Source organism: Ammospiza nelsoni, chromosome 20 (assembly GCF_027579445.1).
Source record: "Ammospiza nelsoni isolate bAmmNel1 chromosome 20, bAmmNel1.pri, whole genome shotgun sequence".
Lineage (NCBI taxonomy): Eukaryota > Metazoa > Chordata > Aves > Passeriformes > Passerellidae > Ammospiza > Ammospiza nelsoni.
Genome location: NC_080652.1, coordinates 2,583,379 through 2,606,653, shown reverse-complemented (window position 1 = coordinate 2,606,653; position 23,275 = coordinate 2,583,379). Strand labels below are relative to the sequence as shown.

The 23,275-nt window shown below is 47.4% G+C and overlaps 1 protein-coding gene across 4 annotated transcripts in view; it reads right to left on the bottom strand.

The window, feature by feature from the left end:
• Window positions 1-23,275, bottom strand: part of LOC132082216 (histone-lysine N-methyltransferase EHMT1-like) — a 123,513-nt gene that overhangs the window by 73,529 nt on the left and 26,709 nt on the right. Inside the window, exon 1 of one of the 4 annotated variants that reach the window (XM_059486384.1) lies at window positions 8,300-8,376. The exons of 1 other annotated variant lie outside the window; for it this stretch is intronic. In XM_059486384.1, coding sequence (XP_059342367.1) covers window positions 8,300-8,305 — 6 coding nt within the window. In that variant the 5' untranslated portion in view covers window positions 8,306-8,376. Of the gene's footprint in view, window positions 1-2,357; window positions 2,548-8,299; window positions 8,377-23,275 lie in introns of those variants that run through there. 2 more of the 4 variants (XM_059486381.1, XM_059486382.1) reach the window with 2 other exon arrangements.

Here is a 23,275-nt window from a genome sequence, read left to right as displayed (position 1 = left end):
CCTAAGGCAAAGCCAGACACGAATCCTCCACCCAAGAGACCAAGGAGCTCACAGGGGCACAGGAGGGACAAATCCCACTGGAAACATGAGGGGCCACAAGGGTCTGCAAAGAGGGGTTGGTGTCAAAACTCTGAATTCGGAGGAGTCGGAAAAAATAACTGGCTGAAAATGGGAGTTGAGGATTATAAACTCAGGGATTTGTTTCCAAATCACTGACATTCCATGTCACTGCAGGAACATATGGTCCTCCAAGGCTGGCAAGCAGGGAGCACACGCCATCAGTGCCCCGAGCCTTTGGGCTGACCCCAACACACGGTCACTCTCCTGCTGTGGCCATTCCTCGACCACTCTCAGCTCCAGGAGCAGGAAGGCAAGAAGGGAAAACTTCAGGGAAAAGCAGCAAAAGGAAAACAAAGAGGAGCAGCAGGAACCAAGCCAGCCCTCCCCCAAACCAGCTGGCCAGGAGAGTGAAGTTCTTTAGAGCTCCTTGTTTACCTGAATAAAAGAACTCACTGCCATTGCACGAGGTGCATGCAATCCTCTTTCCTTAGGAGATGGCATCACATGGGAGAGCTCATGGGAGACCCCCTGCCTAGGGCTGGTCTCACACAGGCTGAGCTGCAGGAATATGCCCCATGTGTGCCACAGAGCCTACTTCCACCCAAACATGTTCTGGGACAAGGGCGAGAGCCTCGTGCTGGCACCGCATAGTCAGGTAAATACATGAAACAGAACAAAACCAAGAGCCAAAGGCCCCCTTTGGGCTCTTAACCCTTGCTGAGAAGCAGTGCCAAGCCCAGACCTCGGCAGCTCTCTTCCCTCCAAAGTAGGTCAGGCTTTTCTGTGTCTGCAGACGCTTCCCAAGGGCCCAGCTGGCAGGGACAGAGCATTTCGGCCGGTGCCACACCGGTGTCACCGTGGTCACCACCCCACAGGAGCACACCTCCCACACCTCAGAGGGTTTTTGGTTGTCTCCTCAGCCTTCATCAAGCCCAAAGCCCATTTTCTCCCTGGGTGGAGCTGCTCAGACAGCAAGTCAAGGCCTCAGCTCTTCACTGTTAAAGAGAAATCTCTGCTCCCTCCTTGTGACTTCTGATGCCTTTTCCTTTTCTTCTGGATGATGAACAATGAGCACATTTATAGTCCAGTGGAGACATGATAGACATTTAGATTGGGTATCACAGATCGTCCTGTGTAAGCTCTCTAATCTTTTCAATGCCATCTTCACATCTTGCTCCTTGATTGAAAATTCAATATTGGGTCTGCATTGCAGCTTTGAGGGTCTCCCCAGAGCACAGCAAGCTCAGGCCAGTGTTCTGCAGGGGTGTCTGTGCCTTCCAGGGCTCTGGGACCTTCTGTGTCCATCCCAAATCTCACTGAGGTCTATGGCAGCCAACAGAGTTCTTGCATGTAACATGAAACACAGAGAAAAAAAAAAAATCCCAAGGGCAGAACCAGGGGGCTGAGTTTTATAATATGTTGCAGGCACGGACCTCCTGCCATGAAATCAACCAGGGATGTTTCCTTTTACTCAGATGTTTCCTTGGATTGCTACTATGAAAAAAAAAAAAAAAAAAGAAGCAGAAGAGAGAGAGGAGGAAGTCGCCCCAAAATAAAAAGGATTTCTTCTTCCTGGTGAAATACTGCTGGCTCTGGCCTCCACCCAAGTGAGCCATAGGCAGAGGCTGTCAAAAGAGACCCAGTGAGGAGGTGCCATGTGGCCACAGGCCCTCTCCTCCCCTTCAGAAGTTCAGTCTTCAAGCAGCTCGGGCACCCCAGGCTTTGTGCCTGTTTCTTCTTAGAGCTACAAGCAGGGAAGGCTCCTTGGAGAATTTTCCAGAAAATTCACACTTAAAAATCACAAACAAATCCAAAACCAAAACCAACCCCAAGCAAGCCTCCCCACCCCAGGAGCCAAAGAGGGAACAAAGCCCGAGGTTTGCCAGCAGTGCCTGAGGCTCCTGGAAGCCCATGGAGCAGCCATCCCAGCAGGATGGGCACCCCAGCAGGATGGGCACCCTGGCAGGATGGGCACCCCAGCAGGATGGGCACCCCAGCAGGATGGAGCAGCCATCCCAGCAGGATGGGCACCCTGGCAGAATGAGGCACCCCGGCAGAATGAGGCACCCCAGCAGGACGGGCTCCCCAGCAGGACGGGCACCCCAGCAGGATGGGTGATGCCAGCCTGCCTGCACAGGCCAGCCACGCGCAGAAATATCCAAAGAAATGAACAAACAACCCCGGCCATGCTTCCCCGGCCTCTCCTCTCCTCTCCTGTCCTCTCCAAGGCCTCTCCTTCCCCAGGCTGCCCTGCCAGGGCCTCGCCAGGCACGGGAGGAGGACGGACCCTGCGGTACCTGCGGGCAGCTGTTGTCTTCTTCTGGTGAAGACTCCAAGAGTTGCATATTCCAGATCCTCATGAGCAGTGATTCAGTTTCTGCTCATGTGATAAAGCTCCCTCTACAGAGTGAGCATGCCCAGAAGAGCCCATTTCACTGCTCCCTCCACTGCAGCCATTTCACAGAGAACCTGCCGGCTCCAGGGCGTCCATTGGAGCGCGATTATCCCGGGCATCCCGGGGACGCACCGCTAATGCAGATCATCTGTCAACTTTCTGACAGGGCGCCAGGCCTCAAAACTGATCACTCGCCTGAAAAAAAGAGAAAGCTTTTTAAACCACACTGCTGTCTCGTGGCCTTCAAGAGTAGCACTTGCCCGTGGGAAAAGGAGAGGCAGGAGGGACAGGGAGGGATGTGAGTGGCTTGGGGATGTCCTCAGGCTGATTTTGTTGTGCTTAACGAAGTGCCCGACCTCTGAGAGCTGGGATGAAGGCACATGGGTTAAACTGATGCAGTGAGCAGTGCCCAAGACAGAGTCTTCGAGATCCGAACTGCTGATCTGAAGGGGAGATCATTTTCACTTTGAGGATTAATAACCTGACCTGCTACAACTGACTGTGAAAGAGTATCACAAACACAGTCATGGAAAAGCAGGGGGGCAATGGAATGAAGGGACATCCTCGTGGATCCATCCTCATCCTCACCCTAATGAAGGGATAGTTCACTACGAGGCGCAGGAGCTCTCAGCCTATGTCAAACCCTACAATACTGCTGGCCCCAGCCAGCAAGATAACAGAAAAAATTTTAGCTTCAAAATAAAAGTAGTTTGTCTCTGTTCCACTTCACAATTAAGCATAAACTCTTGGCAACCTTCATATCTGCTCAGGCTCCCAGTAAAACTGCCAGAGCAGCTCGCAGGAACATCTGTAAGCAGAGCTCGGCTGGAAGGGATTCAAGGAAGACTGGCATTTATGGGAGGCAGGAGCAGGAGGCTGCTGGAGCCGGTGTCAGGCTGGAGAACCTCCCCCCGAGCAGGGGGAGGGCAGCCAGCAACCTCGGGAAGAGGCCAGAAGGAAGAGGAAACTCTGACATGGCCCCGTGGCACCACCCGAGTGCTCCTGGCCAAAGGAAAAACAGCTTAGCAGAGGAGGAGAGCACCAGAGAGAGTCCTCCTTAAGAGAGAGTTCTCCTTAAGAGTAGAAACTACAGTGAAGATGAGCGGAGTGAAATGTGTGACAGTGAGCTGGGGAGGGCAGGAGCAGCCTGCACTGGAGGGAGGAACAAGCCATCCAAATCCGTGGGGAGCTCTGGAGGAGCCTGGGGATGGTGTTTGCTCTGCCCCAGCACAGGCCAGTCCAGGCCCCAGCGCAGCACAGCAGCCATGGCTAGCTCTGCCAGGCTGGGAACATCCACAAGCCACGTTTCCTCCAGGCCCAGCAGCTCTTTCACCACCGTGGCCAGGCACGTTTGCAGAGCTGCAGTAATTTAAGCAGCAAAGAGCTGCTATGGATCTCCCTTGGCTATGAGGATGTTGTTTTCCTCTCCACACTCTGGAGAAGTTTCACTACTAAACAGTTAAAACACACAAGGCTAAATTGAGATGATTGAAATTCACAGGCAAGGAGTATTTGAGGTGACAGCATAAAGAAAGGATCGCTCTTTCACCCACCGGGTTTCATTTGATGTGAATCTTAAGTTTTAATATACTCAAAATGAGATTTTCCTGGCCTTTCTCTCACTAGCTGAGAGGTGTAGAGGTAACTCATTTAAAGACAAATTCAAAAATCCCCAAACAAAAGCAACAAACCCCAGCTATACAGACAGAAGTTGCATTATCCACCGCATCAAAAGATTACTGTACTTCAAACCAAAGATGGCTTTAAAACAGTTGATGTGCTGCCCTTCCTTGCAGCATGAAATTACCAAGCTTTCATTAAAAGCCCAGAAATAGAAACGAAGATATTAACAAAGGCAGTGTCAATGATCCAGCACAGTCAACATTCCCTTTCTGAGATAAAATAAGGCGGCACAGCCTCAGCCTCCTCACTGCATCTCCACACCAGACATGTTTTCACTGCTGAGGTTAAATATACACGGAGAGCAGATGCTACCAGAGATGCTTTTCACATCTCATGGCCACCCTTGAAAGCACTAAACACTGTTTAGAAACAAAAAGGAGAAAGCAGAGCTCATCAGGGCACTGCAGATGCTTCAACAACCAACTTGAGTAAAGCATCGATCGATCGTAGCAGCATCTCTGCCACAGGGGATGCCTGGGTGTCACTCAGTGAAACCTGACATTTCTGCCATCCAAAAGGAGCAGGAAGCTTCCAGGGCACAGGCACTGGAATGGGAGAGGTGTCTCCTGCCCGGGACCCCCCTGTCCCCCTTGGCAGGGTGCTGCACACCAGCAGTCGCAGGCTCTTTGCAGCCTGGCTGTGGGAGAGGTTTTGCTGATGATGCAGGATGAGAACAGGCCCAAGCCCCGAGAAGCTCTGCCCTCTATTTAACCCAAATACCCTCCAGCAGCCTTCCCACCACAGCCAACACACCCCTTTGCAAACATTCCTGCCAGGGCCCACAGATTACAGGGTATTTTCACTCCACGGCTCTCCAGCCTCCCTTCTCTGATTGAAGGCTCAAACACCCCTTTCAGAAATCCCACATTTTCAGGAGAAGGGAGCAGCACAAACACCTTCCTTCACAAAGGACACCAGGCTCCTCAGGGCTCTTGCTTAATGACACCATTAAGTCCAGTATTTTCACAGCTCCCTTGCAGGGGAAGCCCAAGTGGGAGGCAAAGGGAGGTTTTTCTTTTTATAGGAAGAACAATATTTAGCTCTGCAAAATACAGAGGGTTTTCCTTATTTCCTTTCTTCCATCAGGCTCCTCTTCTTGCAGACCCTCCAGCTGATCAAATCTGCTGCTCCCTTTCAGCCTCCTCAGAAGCAATCCCAAAAGCTGAAGGTTCTTTGGGTATGAGATGAGCATTTCTGCTGGGATCCTGATTTTTTCTGCACCACTATAAACCATTCTCCAGCTCCACCACAAGCTATTCAAACATTCCTTCTGCTCTTTAACAGTTATATACAACATTTATTAATCAGAATGTCCCAGGATACCCTGGGTATCCATCCCCAGCACCCTCCAATGTCCACCTCCAGGCTCAGGTAACAGCTTTGAAAGAACAGGCAGTCATTAATGCACCTTTTGGAAACACAGCTTTCCCCATCTTTCAAAACCTGGTTTATGTCCCTAAAGCTTTCAAGCCATCTCCCTTCCTTCCCCCTTTTCCCCAGCAGAGCTGAAAACTGTTTTTATTTAATAGGAAACAATAAATGTTCCCTGGGATGCTGCATTGAGTAAATCATAAATGCTAAAAAGGAAAAAAAAAAAAGGAAAAGAAAAAATATCCTCTTGGACAGCAATTGAGATGTGAGCTCTCTGGGAGATGGTGCTGTTTTGATAAGAATATGCATTGAATATTTCATTTACAGGGCAATCCTAGAACTTTATTTAGCAGCATATTGGCCAGACAGCTGTAATTTAGAACATACTGTATTCCTAACAGCTCCCAATTATATAAATTCCTTCAGCTTTAACTTACAGTAACCACAACTCCTTCTATTTTGGAGCTCTAAATCCACCATTTCTCCCCTTCACTCAGCTATGGCATATCAAGAGCTCCTACACTACAAACACAGCCTTGCTGGAGAAGGATCCTAAATCCAGCATTCTCTACCCCCAGCAGAGCTAGTAGGCTTCCAGCACACTCACTGCTCCACAGAGCAATGTTTTATTGGTTTATTTGGGGACGGTGGCCCCATTTGTCAGTGCAAAGCCATCCTGCAGTGCCCTGCCAGCAGCAGGCTGGGAAAATGGCTGTGCACATTCCATCCTCCTCCTGCTGCAACGAGAGCTGGAGCTCCTGCCAGCAAGCCTCACGTGTTCAGCGTGGCCCTGTTCTTTGACCTCACACCTATTTTTTTTAAGGATTAAGGCACTGACATGAAAATAAGCAAGCTCTTCACTGGAGGAGAATCAGTGCTCCACGAAGCCTTTGTGTTTTTCCCCTGATCACAAGCTCCTGTGGAACAGCGCCTGTTGACGGCTCTCCCAGCCATCCTGCTGACTTGAGCAAATTTCTGCAAGGAACAGAAGGAGCAGATGAACTCTGGAAAAACAAAGCTCCTGCCTCCATGCAAATATCCCTGGTTAAGAGGAGCGGAGAAATAGAGCGAGCATGATGTGTGTACGGAATTGGCTCCACAGACGCTGCTTCTCAGCAACTGCCATAAGGTGGCAGTGGGTCTTTAAGGCTACCTTACACCTTCCCACAGCACAATAGGAACGAGCACACCAGTGGGTTTCCAGCAGCTGAAACTGATTAACTCAAATTTCCTCATCAAGGGAACCAGGCCCTACATGAAAACTTGGGGCTGAGATCACCTCCACTGCCAGAATCACACAAGGAGGAAAAGCCACGGGGGTGAATTCTGCAAAGCCATAAAGGCAGCCCCCATCTGAGCCAAAGAAAATCAACCCCTTTTCCCTCTGGCTGTACAATCACAATGCTGTTTGTTTTACAGAAATGCTTCTCTTTGTGCATTCATCCAGCCATAAACAAGCCAGTGACCATTAAAGAGTAGGAGAAGTTCTGCCTGGCCAGCAAGCTGGGCTCCAGCAGGATTTTATGCAGGGAACATAAAAGCCAGCCCAGTAAGCAAGCTGGTCACCAGCTCAGCACCGGGCTGATGTAGCAAAACAGGCCCAGGAAGCACCGAGGAAGAGTTGGGTTCACAAGAAAGATGGAACCAGGCAATAAACAGGCAAATTACTTTAGGTAATGAAGTGACTCATCATGCAGAATGCCCATCACCTGGGACACAGCAATAAAATCAAATCTATGCCAGTCACCCCCTGAACTGTGCTGTGAAAAATGGCCAGAGGTGCCCTGAAGGAAGAGCTGATCTACCTTACAGCACAGAGCTGTGATCACAGAGATTTCTGCTCAGAAAGTCAAACACAATAACCCTGTACCACCCAAGGATTCCCAGGGCTGACAGAGCAAACCCCTCACCTTACCTGTACCTACAGCCAGTCCAGAACTCAGGTGGGTCCCCCCATGTGTGAGGGGACAGGTCAGAGAGAGCTGATGTCCCCTTGCTCCACACCAACCCAGAGCTCCCCTACACCTCTCTAACACAAACATCCAGAGCCAATGTAAATGTTTTATTGGCACCTCACCACGCAGCGTGCTTGTACAACAACTGGAGTCAATCGGCTCATGCAGCACATACCTGCTGGTGCTTACACATTCCTTGTAAAAAGCTGGCAACCAGGGGTGAAATCCAAGAGCCCAAACGAGCACAACTCACACTGCCTTCCCCCAAACCCACTCACCAACACATTAAACCCCTGCAAGAAGCACAGAAAAATCTCTCAGCCAAAGGAATAAACGTGCATATTCCCTCCTCTCCATGCCACTTTGGAGGACCTGAGGTGGCAAGGTTTGTTTGCCATCACTGGAATGCAAAATAAGTCTGAAAGAGGGGAGTTGGAGTTTAACATTCTTCCACCCTCCCACAATCCCAGAGGGATCTGGAGCAGGTCTGAGCCCTGCGAGGTTCCCCATTAATAACAATTAACACCCGAGCCCACGATGAGATGAGACGCAATCACGTGCCTGCCACTATGAAGGCTCAGCCCTGGCTGCAGCCCCTGCCTGCTGTCACCTCATGTCACCACCCTGACATTGCACAGGTCCCTTCTCCACGGCGGCCAGCAAAGGTCAGCACTGCAAACCCCTCCCCGCGGATCCGCAGGAAGCGTTTGAAGCCATCTCGTGTCAGTGGTTTAACTGCGCTGCTTTTGAATCAATTCCAACAGTTTGCACTCCAGCCGCTCTCCAGGCTGCCCCAGCCCAGGGCCACGGCAAGGAACCCATGGATTTGCCCTACCTCCATCCTGGCTGCGGGTCCCTCCTGCTCCTGACTCCAGGCCTATCCCTCCTCCAGCCACAAATCCATCTCACTCCATGGGTGCAGCCTCCACCCCGGAGCATGCTCAGTACGGGCTGATCTTCAGCCATTTCAGAGCTTTAATGAAATGTAAGCATAAGGAAGTGTCATTAGCAAAAAAAAAAAAAAAAAAAAAAAAAAAAAAAAAAAAAAAAGGGGGGGGGGGGGAAAAAGGTGCAGGATTCATCCTGATCCGGCCAACCTTCCTCTTCCCATCCTCTTGTCAAGGAGGCAAAGCTCTCACTGCGAGGATCGCAGGCATTTTTAGGCAGCAAGCATCTCGTTTTAGAACAAAAGCAAGGAAAATCCTGTCTCAGGCAAGCCTTGTGCAAAAGGAGCATTTCCCAGTGACATTCAAACCAGCCAATTTGTCACTCTGGGTCTTCCACAAATTACAATATTTTCATTGAAATACCATTAATATTATTTTTTCCCTCAACGGGCTTTAAGCAAGCCTTTTAGCTGGCAATGCAAATAGCGCTTCCCAGCCATCTTAAAGCTAAACCTACCCCAGTCTACTCTGAACTCCTTGAAGGTTATTTTAACTCCATTTGCAAGGAAGTTAAACAGCAGGATGAAAGAGAAGGAAAGAGACTGCAGTGTAACACACTTCATGCTATGATCTCCTAAGGACCTGAATTTTAAGAGAGGTTTGTTTTTCACTTATCAGCTCTGAAATTCCTCCATCATTGCCTTGTCCCCTCAATGCAGAAAAGTTTGTTTCAATGAAGAATTAATAGAGGATTTTTTTTAAATCCTTCCTAGGTTTACAAGCAACAAAATATGAAAGACACACATTGTTGGAGCACACTTGGGGAATAAAACCCTGCATGCTCTGAATGATATACACATGGAGCTTGACTATTCCTTAAAAACTGTTATTTCCCCACATATTCTTTGCATATCCCCTACAGATCTCTCCCAGCTCACTGAACTACCCCAGAAAGCAAAGACAGTAGGTAAAAGTAAAGCTTTGCCAGGGCAAAAATTGGTTATTCAATCCCAACAAAGTTGGAACATATATATCCTGTTCCTCCTGTTGGGCTCAGGCCAAAACCAGCTCTGGATGCTGAAATCCGTGAATTGTGTGTGCTCTGCCGAGCGATGCTCGCTTCCGTGGAACATGAGCACTGTCTGCTCCAGAGCTGGAGCTGGAGGAAAATTCAAAAATAAAACCAGTGACTTTATCAACACAGCATTTCAGGAAACACCAGGGTGGCAGCTGAGCACCAAACCAGCTTTTTTCCCGAACAGAACTTCCAAGGCAATTGCAACAACGCCACAGCCATTCTGTACAACACCACAAGCCAAGATCTTCATCAGGCCCCAGCACATCTGTGCCAGATGCACTACACAAACAACTCACGATGTTGTTTCCTCATCCTTTCTCTGATAAATCCAGCCCAGTCCTCAACACCAAGCCACAGCTTTTTAGCAAATTCTTTGGGCCCTCGGGAGCGCCAGGCAGCCTGGCACGCCAAGCGCTGGCAAGCTGCTTTTTACTAAAATATTTTTAGAGCAAAGACATTTGGTAAAGTGACCCAGGATAAACCACACTACTTCAGTGTGCTGAGCTCTGCTCAGATCTCTCCTCCTGCTCCAGGATGTCACCAAAGGCCATTTGGCCCCAGGCTGTCCCCTCTATTGGGGCCCAGATCAATTCTCTCCACGCCACACTGGGCAATCCCAGACACCACCCAGCGCCTTCATTAAGCACAGATTGATAAACCCTGCCAACAAATTCTATTCCCATCCTCTGCTTTGCCTGGAAATTGGAGGTAGTTTAAAAATAATATCCAGACCATAAAATCCCGAGGCATGTCTGCTGAATCGAGCGGTGTTTGCATCTCGCACAGCTCAAGCATGTCAAATTTGTTTCCTTGGAAACAAAGACCAATTTGCAAGCATTGCTTTCTTCCCTTTTTTTTATTTTATGTAACGAAGACATCCCTACCTGCAGCTCTTGCTGATACAAAGGAATTAAAGCAGATTCACCTACTAACAGGGTTCATAAGAGAATTATTAATGGATTTCACTAATGAACCATTGGTTTGCTGCACTAAGGGAAAACCAGAGCACATTGCTATTTTAAAATCCCATTTTCCCTCAATGGATGCACACTCGAGGCGTAACATTGATATTGCTTCCTTGGGGACAGGTAGAGCAAAACAGCAAAACCCAGAGTGATTTCCTTACCCTGGGCTGGGGATGGTGGGCCCAGTGGAAGAGCAGGAAATCCTGTCCTGCTCCTGCCACACCACTGCAAAGCACACACAGCCCAAACACACCTGCCTCCAGCACAGGATGAAGAGTCAACACAAGCTTTATAAAAAACAAAAATTATAACATCTTTTAGATATGTTTTGGCAGTTTTAAGCCCAACTTTTCCCCAAAACACGCAGTAGGGAAGTTGGGAAGCCAGACCTTCTGTGCAGCCATAACTCTTCTCCCAGACCCACTCCCACCTCCCAGGGAAGGCAGTAAATCCTAAAGCAGTGACACACAACCTCTCTGTGAGGGCATGAAACAGGAGGGAGGGCAAAAGTGTCAGAGCTGGGTTATCCACAGGCTCATTTACAAAGGGAGTCAGAGCCCCCAGCCTCCAGAGCTTTTGTCAGGAGCTCAGCACTCTCACAAATCCGTCAGATAGAGCGAAAAACCAACACGTGAGAACAGCAAATAAAATGATGGCTCCTCAAACACGCCTTCCCCGAGGCCTGCTCAGCACAGAGGTCATCCCCAGATCATTCCCTGGGTCACTTTACAGTCTCTATCTGAGAAGGTCACCTTCACAGCCAAGGGAACAGAGCTCCAAACTCCTCCTGCTCCTGTTAGGATCACTGCATTGAAAAAGCCGCGGGAGCTGCACAAACAGGAGGTGGCAGGAGCAAGAAACCCCTCCTTCCCCCACACAAGGGACAAAGCTTCACCATTCCCTATCCCTGGAGATTTCCAGAGTTGTTACTGGAGCCAATGGCCAGCACTAAATCTGATAGAACTGTGGATGCTTCACACTTCAGGCCTTGGACTCCAACATTCCAACCAAGCTTGGCAATGCCACTCTCCTGACAGAGCAGCCTTGCTCTGCTCTTCAGCAAGCCCACAGTAGGACCAATCACCTGGAGGGCAATCTGTAAACAAAAAGCACCCATAAAAACCCTAAACTCTGCAAATGCCCAGCAGAATTCCCGCAGGGTCTCACCCTCAAGCTTGAAAAATTAAGTTTTTTTTCAGTACATTCACTTGGAGAGCTCTCTCCACCAGCAGCTGAAAGTTCCAATCTTGCTGCTGTCAAGGAATCCAGGAAACAAATCCCCCAGACTGCCAACAATGTGCACCCTTCCCCAAGTATTGCAATTGCTAAATTTGATTCCAACCAATGCCACAGTCTGAAGGAATTTTGGAGACTGTTGAATGAATTCTGGGGGAAAACCATGAAAAGCCATCTAGTTCTTCCTGATGAAAAGCAGAGCAAATACTGAAAAAACATCTAAACATGACCAGGTAAAAAAGAACCTGATAGATACATGGTGATTTGCTTAGAGATACTGTAACAATAATTAGGACTTTAAAAAGCAATTTATAATAAAAGATGGGAATAGTAGGCAAATGTATCCACTTTTGCAGATGGGAAGATCAAGGTTTGGAAAATTAACTGCCAAAAATTTCTGGAGCAGCCCTCCACAAATGTATGGAGCAGAGGAACAGGGTACAGGAGAGCTCGATGTGAAGTCATGCCCAGCTGCTGATTTCCTGAGTCACCTCAACTGAACAAACTGGGCCAGCAAGGAATGTGTTTGGACAGCCCATAAGAGCTGAGTCAAATTTAAATTCCACTGAAGTCTGAGCACCTCAAGCTCCCTTCAATAAAACCCTCCATTATTTAAAAGCAACCAGAAAACCCCAAACCACATAATGGACGTAACAAACACATCAGTATTTTCTCCCTCTCTCTGATATTCCCTTAACCAACATGTTTTTGGAGGGGAGGGGAAATATTTATGCAGAACAGTGACCATGCAATCACTAAGGAGCTCTTTATGCCCATTGCCAAGTTTGAAAGTGGGTGGATGCCATGTGGGTGAATCTGTGACACCAGGACACAGGCCAGGCTCATAAAAGGAGTCAGACACGTTGGAATCAACCAACGGGAGCAATAAATTCTGGGAAGTTCCTTAGAAATGTTCTGTCAGATAACTGGGCTGCAAGTCAAAGCCCCTGGGGCGAGGGTATGAGCTCTGTTATGGGGTTTTAATGCAGATGCATGAAACAGCTGGCAAAGGCTTGGGTGAAAAGATGGGATCACACAAAAGGAAATGTGGAAATAGAGGGAGATGACACCACTTCCTATCAAATTTAACTATTGCAGGAGTGGGAGGGACAATGAGCTGACGGATGCTGAGAGCCCCAGGTGTGTCTGGAGACCTCTGAACTCAGGTTTGAATTTGGGGTGACATTCGTGGGATTTATTTTAACATCCAAAGCATTAAACCATCCAATTGCTTGGGGTCCCAGAGCCACAGCACTAAAGCTTCGCTGTATTCTGGAGAACAGAGACAAGGACAGCCCGTGGAGCTCCAGGGTAAGCCTGACAAGCTCACTGTGATGCTTCCCCACAGCAAAGCTCTGTAGAATAAAAAAAATAATTTTAAATCAAGAGTCACACACTGATTTTGGGTGGCCAGTTCAGGTAAAGTTTTTTCAGATCTTTTTTAGAATGACAGAATATCCTGAGCTGAAGGGACCCACCAGGATCATCAATCTCACTCGTGGCCCATTCCCTGGGCAGCCTGGGCAGTGCCAGCACCCTTGGGGGCATAACCTTGCCCTGAGCTCAGCCTGAACCAGTCCTGATACAGCTCCACACCATTGTTCTAGAAGAACATCTCCTCACGTACAGACATTACAGCAAGAGGCAAATGGTCAGTACACTTCAAAATTAGGCAGTGGTTTCACAACAAAAATTAAACCACTATTTCAGAAATAACTTCAATCCTCCCCCCTTCCCACCTCCCTCTATAAAACCCATTCACTGCCTCACAAGGAGGCACACAGCTTCACTTTGTTAACATTTTCAACTGAAGGACTCAAAATACAGTGAAACACAAGGAAGAAAAAAAACCAAATAAACCACAAAATGCTGCAATAACAAGCAGCCCTCAGAGCTGTGAACCAGAGATTGGGAAAGATGAACTTTGCAGAACGTCTGCCCAGCATCCCCTCTCCTCCTCTGCCCACTCTTGGCCACAGGAACCAAAATCTGTTTGGGAAGCAAAGCAAGGGAAGGTGGGATTCCACCAGGGAGAAGTTCTGCACACTGAGAAAAATACCATTTGCACTATTTTTGTTATATAAGAAACAGAAAAGGGCTGTACAGGGCCAAGACTCTCCCTCCCAATGCTGATCTGCTGAATTTAAATGTGAATCAAAAGTATGATGGACCTTTGGAAGTTTCTCCTCCACTCTCATACAGCCTCACCCCAGAGGAAAAACAAGCAGAAGTCATTGGTTTTGGTTTGGTGATAATATCTATAATAAAACAAAATAAAATAAAATAAAATAAAACAAAATAAAATAAAATAAAATAAAATAAAATAAAACAAAATAAAAAATAAATCCTGAGTATTTCTCTACTGCAACAGGAAGCCAAACACCAGCCTTGATCACTCCTGAGTTCCAGGTAAACAAACTCAAGGACTGCTGGAGTCAGCTTCCCTTCCTGCAGCAGTTTTGTAAGACATTAACTTGGTAGCTGAAAGCTCTGGAGTTTCACATTCAGCAGCTGGATCTCAGCCTCAGAGCCAGGCCCAGAGCAGGGCACCAAGGCAGCTCCAGTGCTGACTCTGCTGCTGCGCTGGGGCAATGGAGCTGCAGCAGGGTTTTCATGTAAAAGCCAAGAAAAACCAGCCAGGAGGGCAGAACATGGCTCTGCAAAGAATTCCTCCAGGATTCCCTGCCCAAAATGGATGCAGAGCCCAGCCCCAGCAGCAGAGGGGGATCTCCATGGGATCAGCACATTCCCTACAGCCACAGCCTGCAGGGTGATCCCTCTCCAGCCTCAGAGGGGAGCCCAGAGCTGCTGCATGCCCTGGCAAACACCACTCAGCTTTTAGAGCCTCACTAAAAGTGTGTTCAGCTCTCAGCACAGAGCCCATGGGAGCTGTGCTCTGGACTGGGAGAGCACTGCGAGCCACAGGCATGGGCAGGGCCTGCTCAGGCCCCTCCAGAGCAATCCCACCCATGGGAAAGCTCCCAAACAAAAGTGCCCTCATTCAGGCTCAGTGATACAGTGTTCCAAAGCAAAAACCCCTGAGGAACTCAAATCCTTGGTGATCCTTTCCCTCCATGTGCACCCTGCCCCTTTCTCCCACCCACAAGGCACCGGCAGCCCCCAGGGGACAGAGGGACCTTCCAGCCAGCCCTGGGACAGCTCTACTGTCCCCTCCTGTCCCCTCCTTCCTGGGTCAGGTCTGTCAGCAGATAAACTCAAATGCTTCTGAGCCTTGAGCACAACATTCCCATCCTAGCAGCAGAATTGCTCCATGGCAATGCCCATTGCCAAGTTTGAAAGTGGGTGGATGCCATGTGGGTGAATCTGTGACACCAGGACACAGGCCAGACTCATAAAAGGAGTCAGACACGTTGGAATCAACCAACGGGAGCAATAAATTCTGAGAAGTTCCATTTTTCCTTTAAGGAAGGAGGAGGGAAAGCCCCACTCAGGTCATGATAACAACATCAGCCAGGTGGATATAAAGGGAATATCAGATCCTGCCACCATCACTGCATCTCCTCTGATATTCCCCTTCCCTGACATGTGGAAAACCTGCAAGGCTGGATATGTACAGGTCAATATTCTGTGACCTGCCTGGAGCACCAATATTTTTTTTCCTAAGCCCTTTTTAGAAGGAACAGAGTTAAGGATCAACTCTAAAGCAGCCCAAAGTGCCTGTCATTTCAAACTGCATCTCTCCACACAGAAAAAATGCATTGCAGAAGGTCCTGTAAAGCCCTGCATATCCCTCTATGAATCTAAACATGCCCCATTCCCAAGGGGAAGGAATGGATAACATAAATCAAACTTGGGAGGCTGCATCCACTGCAATGCACAAGCAAAAAAACCACAAGTACACACAAATCTTCCTGCAACAGCATCATCTGTACACAGCAGCCTAAATAGCTGCCAGGTGTTTATACAGCAGGACTAACTCTGCAGGGAGGGAAGAACCCACTCCAGTGATTCAAGGGATTCCTATCCATTTGTTTTCCCAGGTTCTTACACCTCATTTCAACCCCAGCAATGCTGCCTTGCACTCAGCAGTTGACTTCACCTTCAGTCAGCCTGATTGGGAAGAAGGAAGGTTGTTGCCATCATTTTGTTTTAAAGAGCTACTTCCCCGTGGATCCAGCTGTGCTGATTTGCACAGCTGCACTGCAACAAGATCCTTCCACAATTAAGGTCAACTCAGCCTGTGTCTCATGGAAAAATTCATCAAATATTTTGTCATGTGTTTTTCTAGAGGTGAAAGCCAAATTCTGTGGGAAAAACCAAACTCACCAAGCTTGGGCCTTCCAGACTTACCATGACACAAAATCTACCCAAGGACAACTCATTTTTTTCTTACACATAATTGAGAATTAAATGGAGGCTTTGTCTTCACTGCAAAAGCCACGTCTGTACTGAAAGGGCCACGTGAAGATGGCTTACAGGAAGGTTGAAATGCTATTACCTTGATTTGCTAGGAAGAATCAAATTGGAAATTAATTTAAATTGGCTCTCAAGGTGAAAGCATCCTTTGTTCTGTCTGCACTGGGCTGCAGTGCTGGAATTGCCACCTGAACACAACACTTCTGGCACTGGGCACAGTGCAAGACTGTGACAAAACCATAAAACAAGTGTGGGACACCAACTTACACAGGTTCGTCATGCAGGCAGTTGTGCTCCATTTCCTCTCCTTCAGCCATTCCGGGTTTGTGGGACACCTCCAAACCCAGGTTTCTCAGCCTGGTAGAGCCCTGTCCTCCCCAGCCTCTCTGAGATGCTCCCCATGGAGAAAGGAAGGGTCAGTCCTTCCCCCCCATCCATCCAGGGCTCAGGGAACTCCCTTGGATCACTTTGTAGTCCTGGGCCTGGAGGACAATTCAAGGAAATCTCCTGCAGCCACTGCAGACACAACCAGCAGCATTTGCCTCCCAGCCCTTTGCCATCCCCACCTGTTTCCCACCTTCCCCCCTCCATCCCCAAGGGCCTCCCTTGAACAGATTTTGGGGAAGTTTTGCCTGTTTGCAGTTGTTCATTGCACTGATGCCCAGTCCCTCAAAGTCTCCTCTTGTGTTTCAAAACTCTCTTCCCATATTTTTACCTCCTGTATTTTCTCACACTTCTGTTTCTAATTTATTCTCTCCATCCCACTTTTTTCTCTCTAATTCTTTCATACCCTCCTTTTGGGGCAGGTTTAAAAACAAGGACCCTGGTTCTGCTTACCTCCAGGTACAGGCTTAAATGCCTTAATTTTAAACCTAAAATTTTTCTACAAGCTTGGCCTAACATGTCCTGCCCAGCTAATGATGCTTCTCCATCAAGCACATATTGCATCCTGTCAGGAAATGCAGTTTTGAAGCAGTTGCCTCTATCCCACATGGAGAATGAACTGTTAATCAAGTATTAGTGCAGCAAAACAAGGAACCCAACTTAAAGATGAAGAGAAGGATTCTTTTGCAGCAAATAATAAAAATAAAGCTGGTGGGTAAAACAGGGGTGGCACTGACACCTCCCCTTGCTCCCCACAGCTCAATGAGTGCCCCAGCTGCCCCCAGGCTTTACTGCTTCATCAAACCCCCCAAAGTTCATAGAATCATTAAGGTCAGAAAAGTCCTCCAAGACCATCCAGTCCCAACATTCCCCCAGCCCTTTAAGGCCACCACTAACCCACATGCCAAAGTTTTTGGAGACACAAGTTTTTGAACACTTGCAGAGCAGCTTCTTCCAATGCTTGGCAGCCCTGAAGAAACATTTCCATGAGGAAATTCCAACCTGAGCCCCCCTGGCCCAGCCTGAGCCGTTCCCTCTGCTCCTGTCCCTGTTCCCTGGAGCACAGCCCAAACCCTGGCTGTCCCCTCCTGTCAGGAGCTGTGCAGAGCCACAAGGGCCCCCTGAGCCTCCTTTGCTCCAGGCTGAGCCCCTGCCCAGCTCCCTCAGCCCCTCCTGGGGCTCCAGCCCCTTCCCCAGCTCCATCCCTCAGTGTTGGTGGGACCCTCCAATGGTGCATTCCACAAATCCCAGCCAAAACTGGGATTGCTGCTGGTTCCCTCCCCACTCTGGAGCTCTGCCTGCCCTCCCCAGTGCTCCCATTTGCTTTTGCAGAAAGAGACATCTTCAGCAATGACCCCATTCCACTATGCCTCCTACTTTCTCTTGCTTTCTTCCATCATGAATCATTAACCATCCCAATTTATCAGCAGATAGTTTTATATATATATATAGCTTGACTTTTATATATATATAACTTTGCATATGCTTGAAATTAAAAAAATAATGAAAATTGCATTGAACTTCAAGGTTTGGAGGTTTGTTTAAAAAAAAAAAAAAAACAAGGCTGCAAAACTATCCCACAGAACTTTATACTAAAAAGGGAAAGTCAAACCTGGTTGAATTTTGAGCCTACCAACTTCCTACCCTTTAGATGTCTGACAACAAAGAGGTGTGAATGCCATCAAATCACACACAGGTACAGGCAGAACCATCCTGGGCTCCTGTTGGTGCAGCACAAGCTGCCATGCAATTCAAAAAGCCCCAAATCCAGACTTTAAAAAGCAAAAACCTGCCCATACACTCCAGTCCCTCCACTTTTAACTTTAAATGAGGGTCACAAAGCACCAGTGTAGAATTGCTTTGGCAATGTGTCAGATTTCCAATCAAACAGCTCCTCCTGCCCCATTAGAAACCCTCCCACAGGGATATTTTCTAGATCCCATGTATTATGGAAGTGTCCCAGGGCACAGGCAGAGTTTCATGGCTCTCTGTGCCACCCACTCCCACATTCCCAACTGCAAATTCCCTCCTTGGCAGGGCTGCATTAAAGCAGGGAGAAGGACCTGCCTTACCATGGGGCAATTAGCAAGCTGGGGGAAAAATCAATAGGAAATAGATAGGAAATATAAATATAAGTATAAATATAAATATAAATAATTACACTTTTAAAATTAAAATATAATTAAAATTAAAAATAAATACTAAATAAAATAAATAGGAAATAAATAATAAATAAAAGAAATAGGAAAGAAATAGGGAATAGGCCATGCAATCCATGGCCTTCCCTGTTGGGAAGGAGCCCTCTTGTCACTTTTAGAGCACAGAGGCTCCATCCTGCCAGAGCCACCAGCACAAGGATAAAATAACCAGTAGCCAGGCAAGTTCTGAGGTGTTTTATCCTAGGAAATCCTCAGGAAACCTCAACAGAGCAAAGCATCAGCAGGAAAAACTTCTCAGGGCAAGTGTGGGGTGACAAACCCTGTGTCAGGCTGGGTTTTTACATTCCCAACAAGGATTTTGGGGTGTGTCCATAATCTCACAGCATGGAAGGGGATGAGGAGGGAGCAGCATCCTCCTGGCACAGCACAAACCCATCTCCATGCCATGGTGGGATGGAGGAGCCAGGATGCCCACAGACCTGGCAGGGGCAAGGAAGCAGCGTGAGAAGAGCAGGGACAGTTTTTTTTCTTGATCATTCCTTGGAATAAAATATATTTTTTAAAAAATTGTTCACGGGGCGATTAAAATGTGCAAACATTTTGCTTGGTGTTCCGACTGCCACATTTAATATTTCAAACAACATCCAGGCCAATATTGTTGCTTAATTTAACATAACTGGATCCTGAATGCATTTCTAACAGATTAAACCACAGAAATATCCACATGTTTTAACGAGGATTTGGCACTACTCAGAGCCAAAAACATTTTAGCAATATTTTTGGACTACAAATTCTTTCATAAGAAAAGAAAGCCCACTGGTAATGGAGCTGCATTCCCTACATTTCAAGCCTCTTTGGATTTATGTAAATTGAAAAACTGAAATATTTAGTGCCATTATAATTCAAGCAACATCTGGACAATTTTCTTTGCCTCGTAAAAGATTTCAGTCAGCTTTGCAGAGGCTCAGGCCATGTTGCTCAGCAGAATGGCTCCTTTTACATTTGCATGCTTCACTTCCATTCTGCAGTTTCTATGCCAACAAGCATTTGTAACTCTTTAAACAGCACATTTGGAACTGGGGGGAGATGGAAGATTGGAAATGTGATATAGATTTGTTTGTTTTGGGGGGTTTTGTTGATGGTGTTTCCCTAAACCTAAATCATCTTTTTTCTTTTTTTTTTTTTTCCCTTATTTGAGCCCTAGAAACCTCAAAAAGGCCCAATAACCATCACTGCAGCCATGGCAACTCTTCCACCTGCTTCAAAATGCAGCAGTGACTTTGTAAGAGGAGTTTGTTCAGTCAATTTGATGTATAAAATGTATATATAAATATATATATACAAAAATATATATTATAATAGATATAAAATGTGTAGATGTAAATATATAAAAGAAAGACTCAATAGCAAACACCACAAATTTAGGTGTCCATCTCCTGCTGTAGAATCCAGGCCCTGTGGGAGTTTCCAAATCCCAAAGAAAAGTAAACAGAGAGAAGCAGCTACGACTGAACTGTAACTCAAAATCCAGCAGTTTGATTTTTAACCAGATTTTTGGAAGTAACTCTTCCCCTTCCTCCCCACCCCCAGTCCCAGACCTCCCAGATGGCTCAAATTTTATATTTAAAGCTCCAAATTTTATATTTAAAGCTCATGCTCAGCGCTGTGACATTACAGGTGCAAGGAGACAAAGGAAACCACAGCCATAAGGAGGCACAATACAGCATTCAGAGCAAACAACAGTGATGATCTTGCAAAACTTGGGATAAAAAATTGTGGTTTTTAATACAGATGCAGCCTAGATTGTGAAATCCTCTCCTCCTGAAGTTCCCCACAGGGCCAGGATGGAGCTGCCACCCTGGGATACCAACAAAGGAGCCCAAAAACCCCCAGTCAGAGCTGGCCATGGCATGGACGGGGGGGAGAAGGCAGGACTGGGAGGGGTTTCCTGAGGGAGCTGCACAAGCAGGGAGCACCCACCAACACCTGGTCCTCAGCATTTTTATTATTTAGTGACAGAACAAGGGGGAATTGCCTCAAAACCAGGGCAGGCCCTGGCACAGGGTGCCCAGAGCAGCGGTGGCTGCCCCTGGATCCCTGGCAGTGCCCAAGGCCAGGCTGGAGCAGCCTGGGACAGTGGGAGGTGTCCCTGCCATGGCACTGGATGGGCTTTAAGGTCCCTTTTAACCCAAACCAGTCAGGGATTCTGTGATTTCCTTGTCCATGAGCTGCAGAGGATGGAAAGCAGCACCCACAGTGCTCCTGCCAGTGCTGAACATTCATTTCCAGGCTCCTGGGATGGGATCTATGAGCTCCTCCTGCTGTCAGATGTGACACTGCCCTGATGTGCTGGGAGGGGACAGGATGATGGAAATGCTGAGCAATAATCAATCCCAACCACAGCACCAAGAGAAAATCACAGAATTATTAAGGCTGGGAAACACCTCCAAGATCATCAGGTCCAACCACCCCCATGTTCACCATCAATCCATGTCCCCAAGTGCCACATCCAACGTGGGTTTTGAACACTTACAGGGATGGAGACTCCACCACTGCCCTGGAAGCCCCTTCCAAAGCCCAAAAATGATCAACTCCTCTTCCTTCAGCTGGACAGGACACACAGAAAGGCAGCCTGGGTGCCCTTGGCCAAAGCAAAATGTTAAACATGAACCAGCTCCTCCCTGACAGTGCAGCACATCACACAACTCATTTCAGCACCAGTCCAGGATTTATTATTGCCGGAAGGGATCAGGATGAGAGCCAGTAAAGGCAAAAAGCCACTCAGGGAGGAGCAGGAGGCAAAAGGACAAGATCATCAGTACTGTGGTGGGACTAGAAAAAAGTTATTAATTTTCCAAATCTGTTTTGTCTCCTGGGAGGGGTAACACCCCCAGGTGCCAAGCACAGCTCCTGCTGCACAGAGCCACCCAAGAGCAGAGCAAAGGAGCAATCTGTGACACTCCTGCCATTGGAAAGAGCCTACAGGCCTGGCACATGGCATGCCTGCAGCACAAGGAGGGGCTCCTGCAAACACAAAGCCATGAATATTCACTGTTCCAGGCCTGGCTGTGCCCTAGGAAGGGGCAGCTCCTCCTCTGGCTCAGCTCTGGCCTCTGGTGCTTCCTGCCATGATTTCCCAACCTTTCACATTTCAAAAGTCCTTCTGGCAGCCACAGCAGCGAGCATGGAGCTCCTTTACAGGAGTGCACGGAGCCATTTCACAGAATACATGGAGCCATTTCACAGAGTGCATGGAGCCATGTCACAGAATACATGGAGCTATGTCACAGAGTGCATGGAGCTATTTCACAGCAGTGCATGGAGCTATCAACTGTATTAAAAGTTAATTATTAATTATTAAACTATATTAAAAATACAGTTTTTTCTGCATTTCACAGCAGTGCATGGAGCTATTAACTGTATTAAAAAAATTAATTATTAATTGTTAAACTGTATTAAAAAATACAGGTTTTCTCCATTTCAAAGCAGTGCATGGAGCTATTTCACAGGAGTGCATGGAGCTATTAACTGTATTAAAAGTTAATTATTAATTATTAAACTGTATTAAAAATACAGTTTTTTCTCTATTTCACAGCAGTGCATGGAGTTATCTCACAGCTGTGCATGGAGCTATCAACTGTATTAAAAGTTAATTATTAATTATTAAACTGTATTAAAAAATACAGGTTTTTCTCCATTTCACAGCTGTGCATGGAGCTCTTTCACAGGAGTGCATGGAGCTATCAACTGTATTAAAAGTTAATTATTAATTATTAAACTGTATTAAAAATACATTTTTTTCTCTATTTCACAGCAGTGCATGGAGCTATCAACTGTATTAAAAGTTAATTATTAATTATTAAAGTGTATTAAAAAATACAGGTTTTTCTCCATTCCACAGCTGTGCATGGAGCTATTTCACAGGAGTGCATGGAGCTATCAACTGTATTAAAAGTTAATTATTAATTATTAAACTGTATTAAAAAATACAGTTTTTCTGCATTTCACAGCAGTGCATGGAGCCATCTCTCAGCGTGCGTGACTGATCCATCCAGGCTCCCCTCCCCAGTCGTGCACAGGGAGCTGCCACTGCCCACGGATCAGGGCCCTGAGTGCTGTAAATTGGAGCATTTTCACCTCCCTCAATGAACTGTATGGGTGTGTACTAGCTGGAAATACAGCTCCATCTGGGATGGAAGAGACTGAGCCTAAAATACTGAAATCAACAGCAGCTTTTGACAGACAGGAGCTGGCCACAGGGGTGTTTCTGTCTGGGATGAGCCTTCCACGCCACGCACGAGCCAAAGGCACCAACAGCAAGAAAAAGCAATCCAGAACGAACAAATCTGGGCAGGTTTCTGCTGCAGCCCACTCCTACACCTTCCCAAGATGTCTGAACAGAGAGAGGAGAGAGATCTCACCTATTAAGAGGAGGGAGAGTGATATGAAATCAATGTTTGGCAAAATCAAAGCCTGTGGAGACTCGTGTTAATGAATTCCCCTGCTGGGTTTAGGATGTTTAAAGGAAAACAAAAGATGGCTGCACGCAGGGCAGAGCAGGTGACACCTGGGGAGGTTGTTCACACACCTGGTTTTCTATTCCCTAAGCTCCCCCTAAGCAGGAGAGGCTCAGGGATGCTCAGGTGACGAGCCACAGTGCTGGGTGATGCTGAGATGCCCCTGCTGTTCTCCTGCTTGGGATGGCAGCTCAGAAGCGGCTGGAAA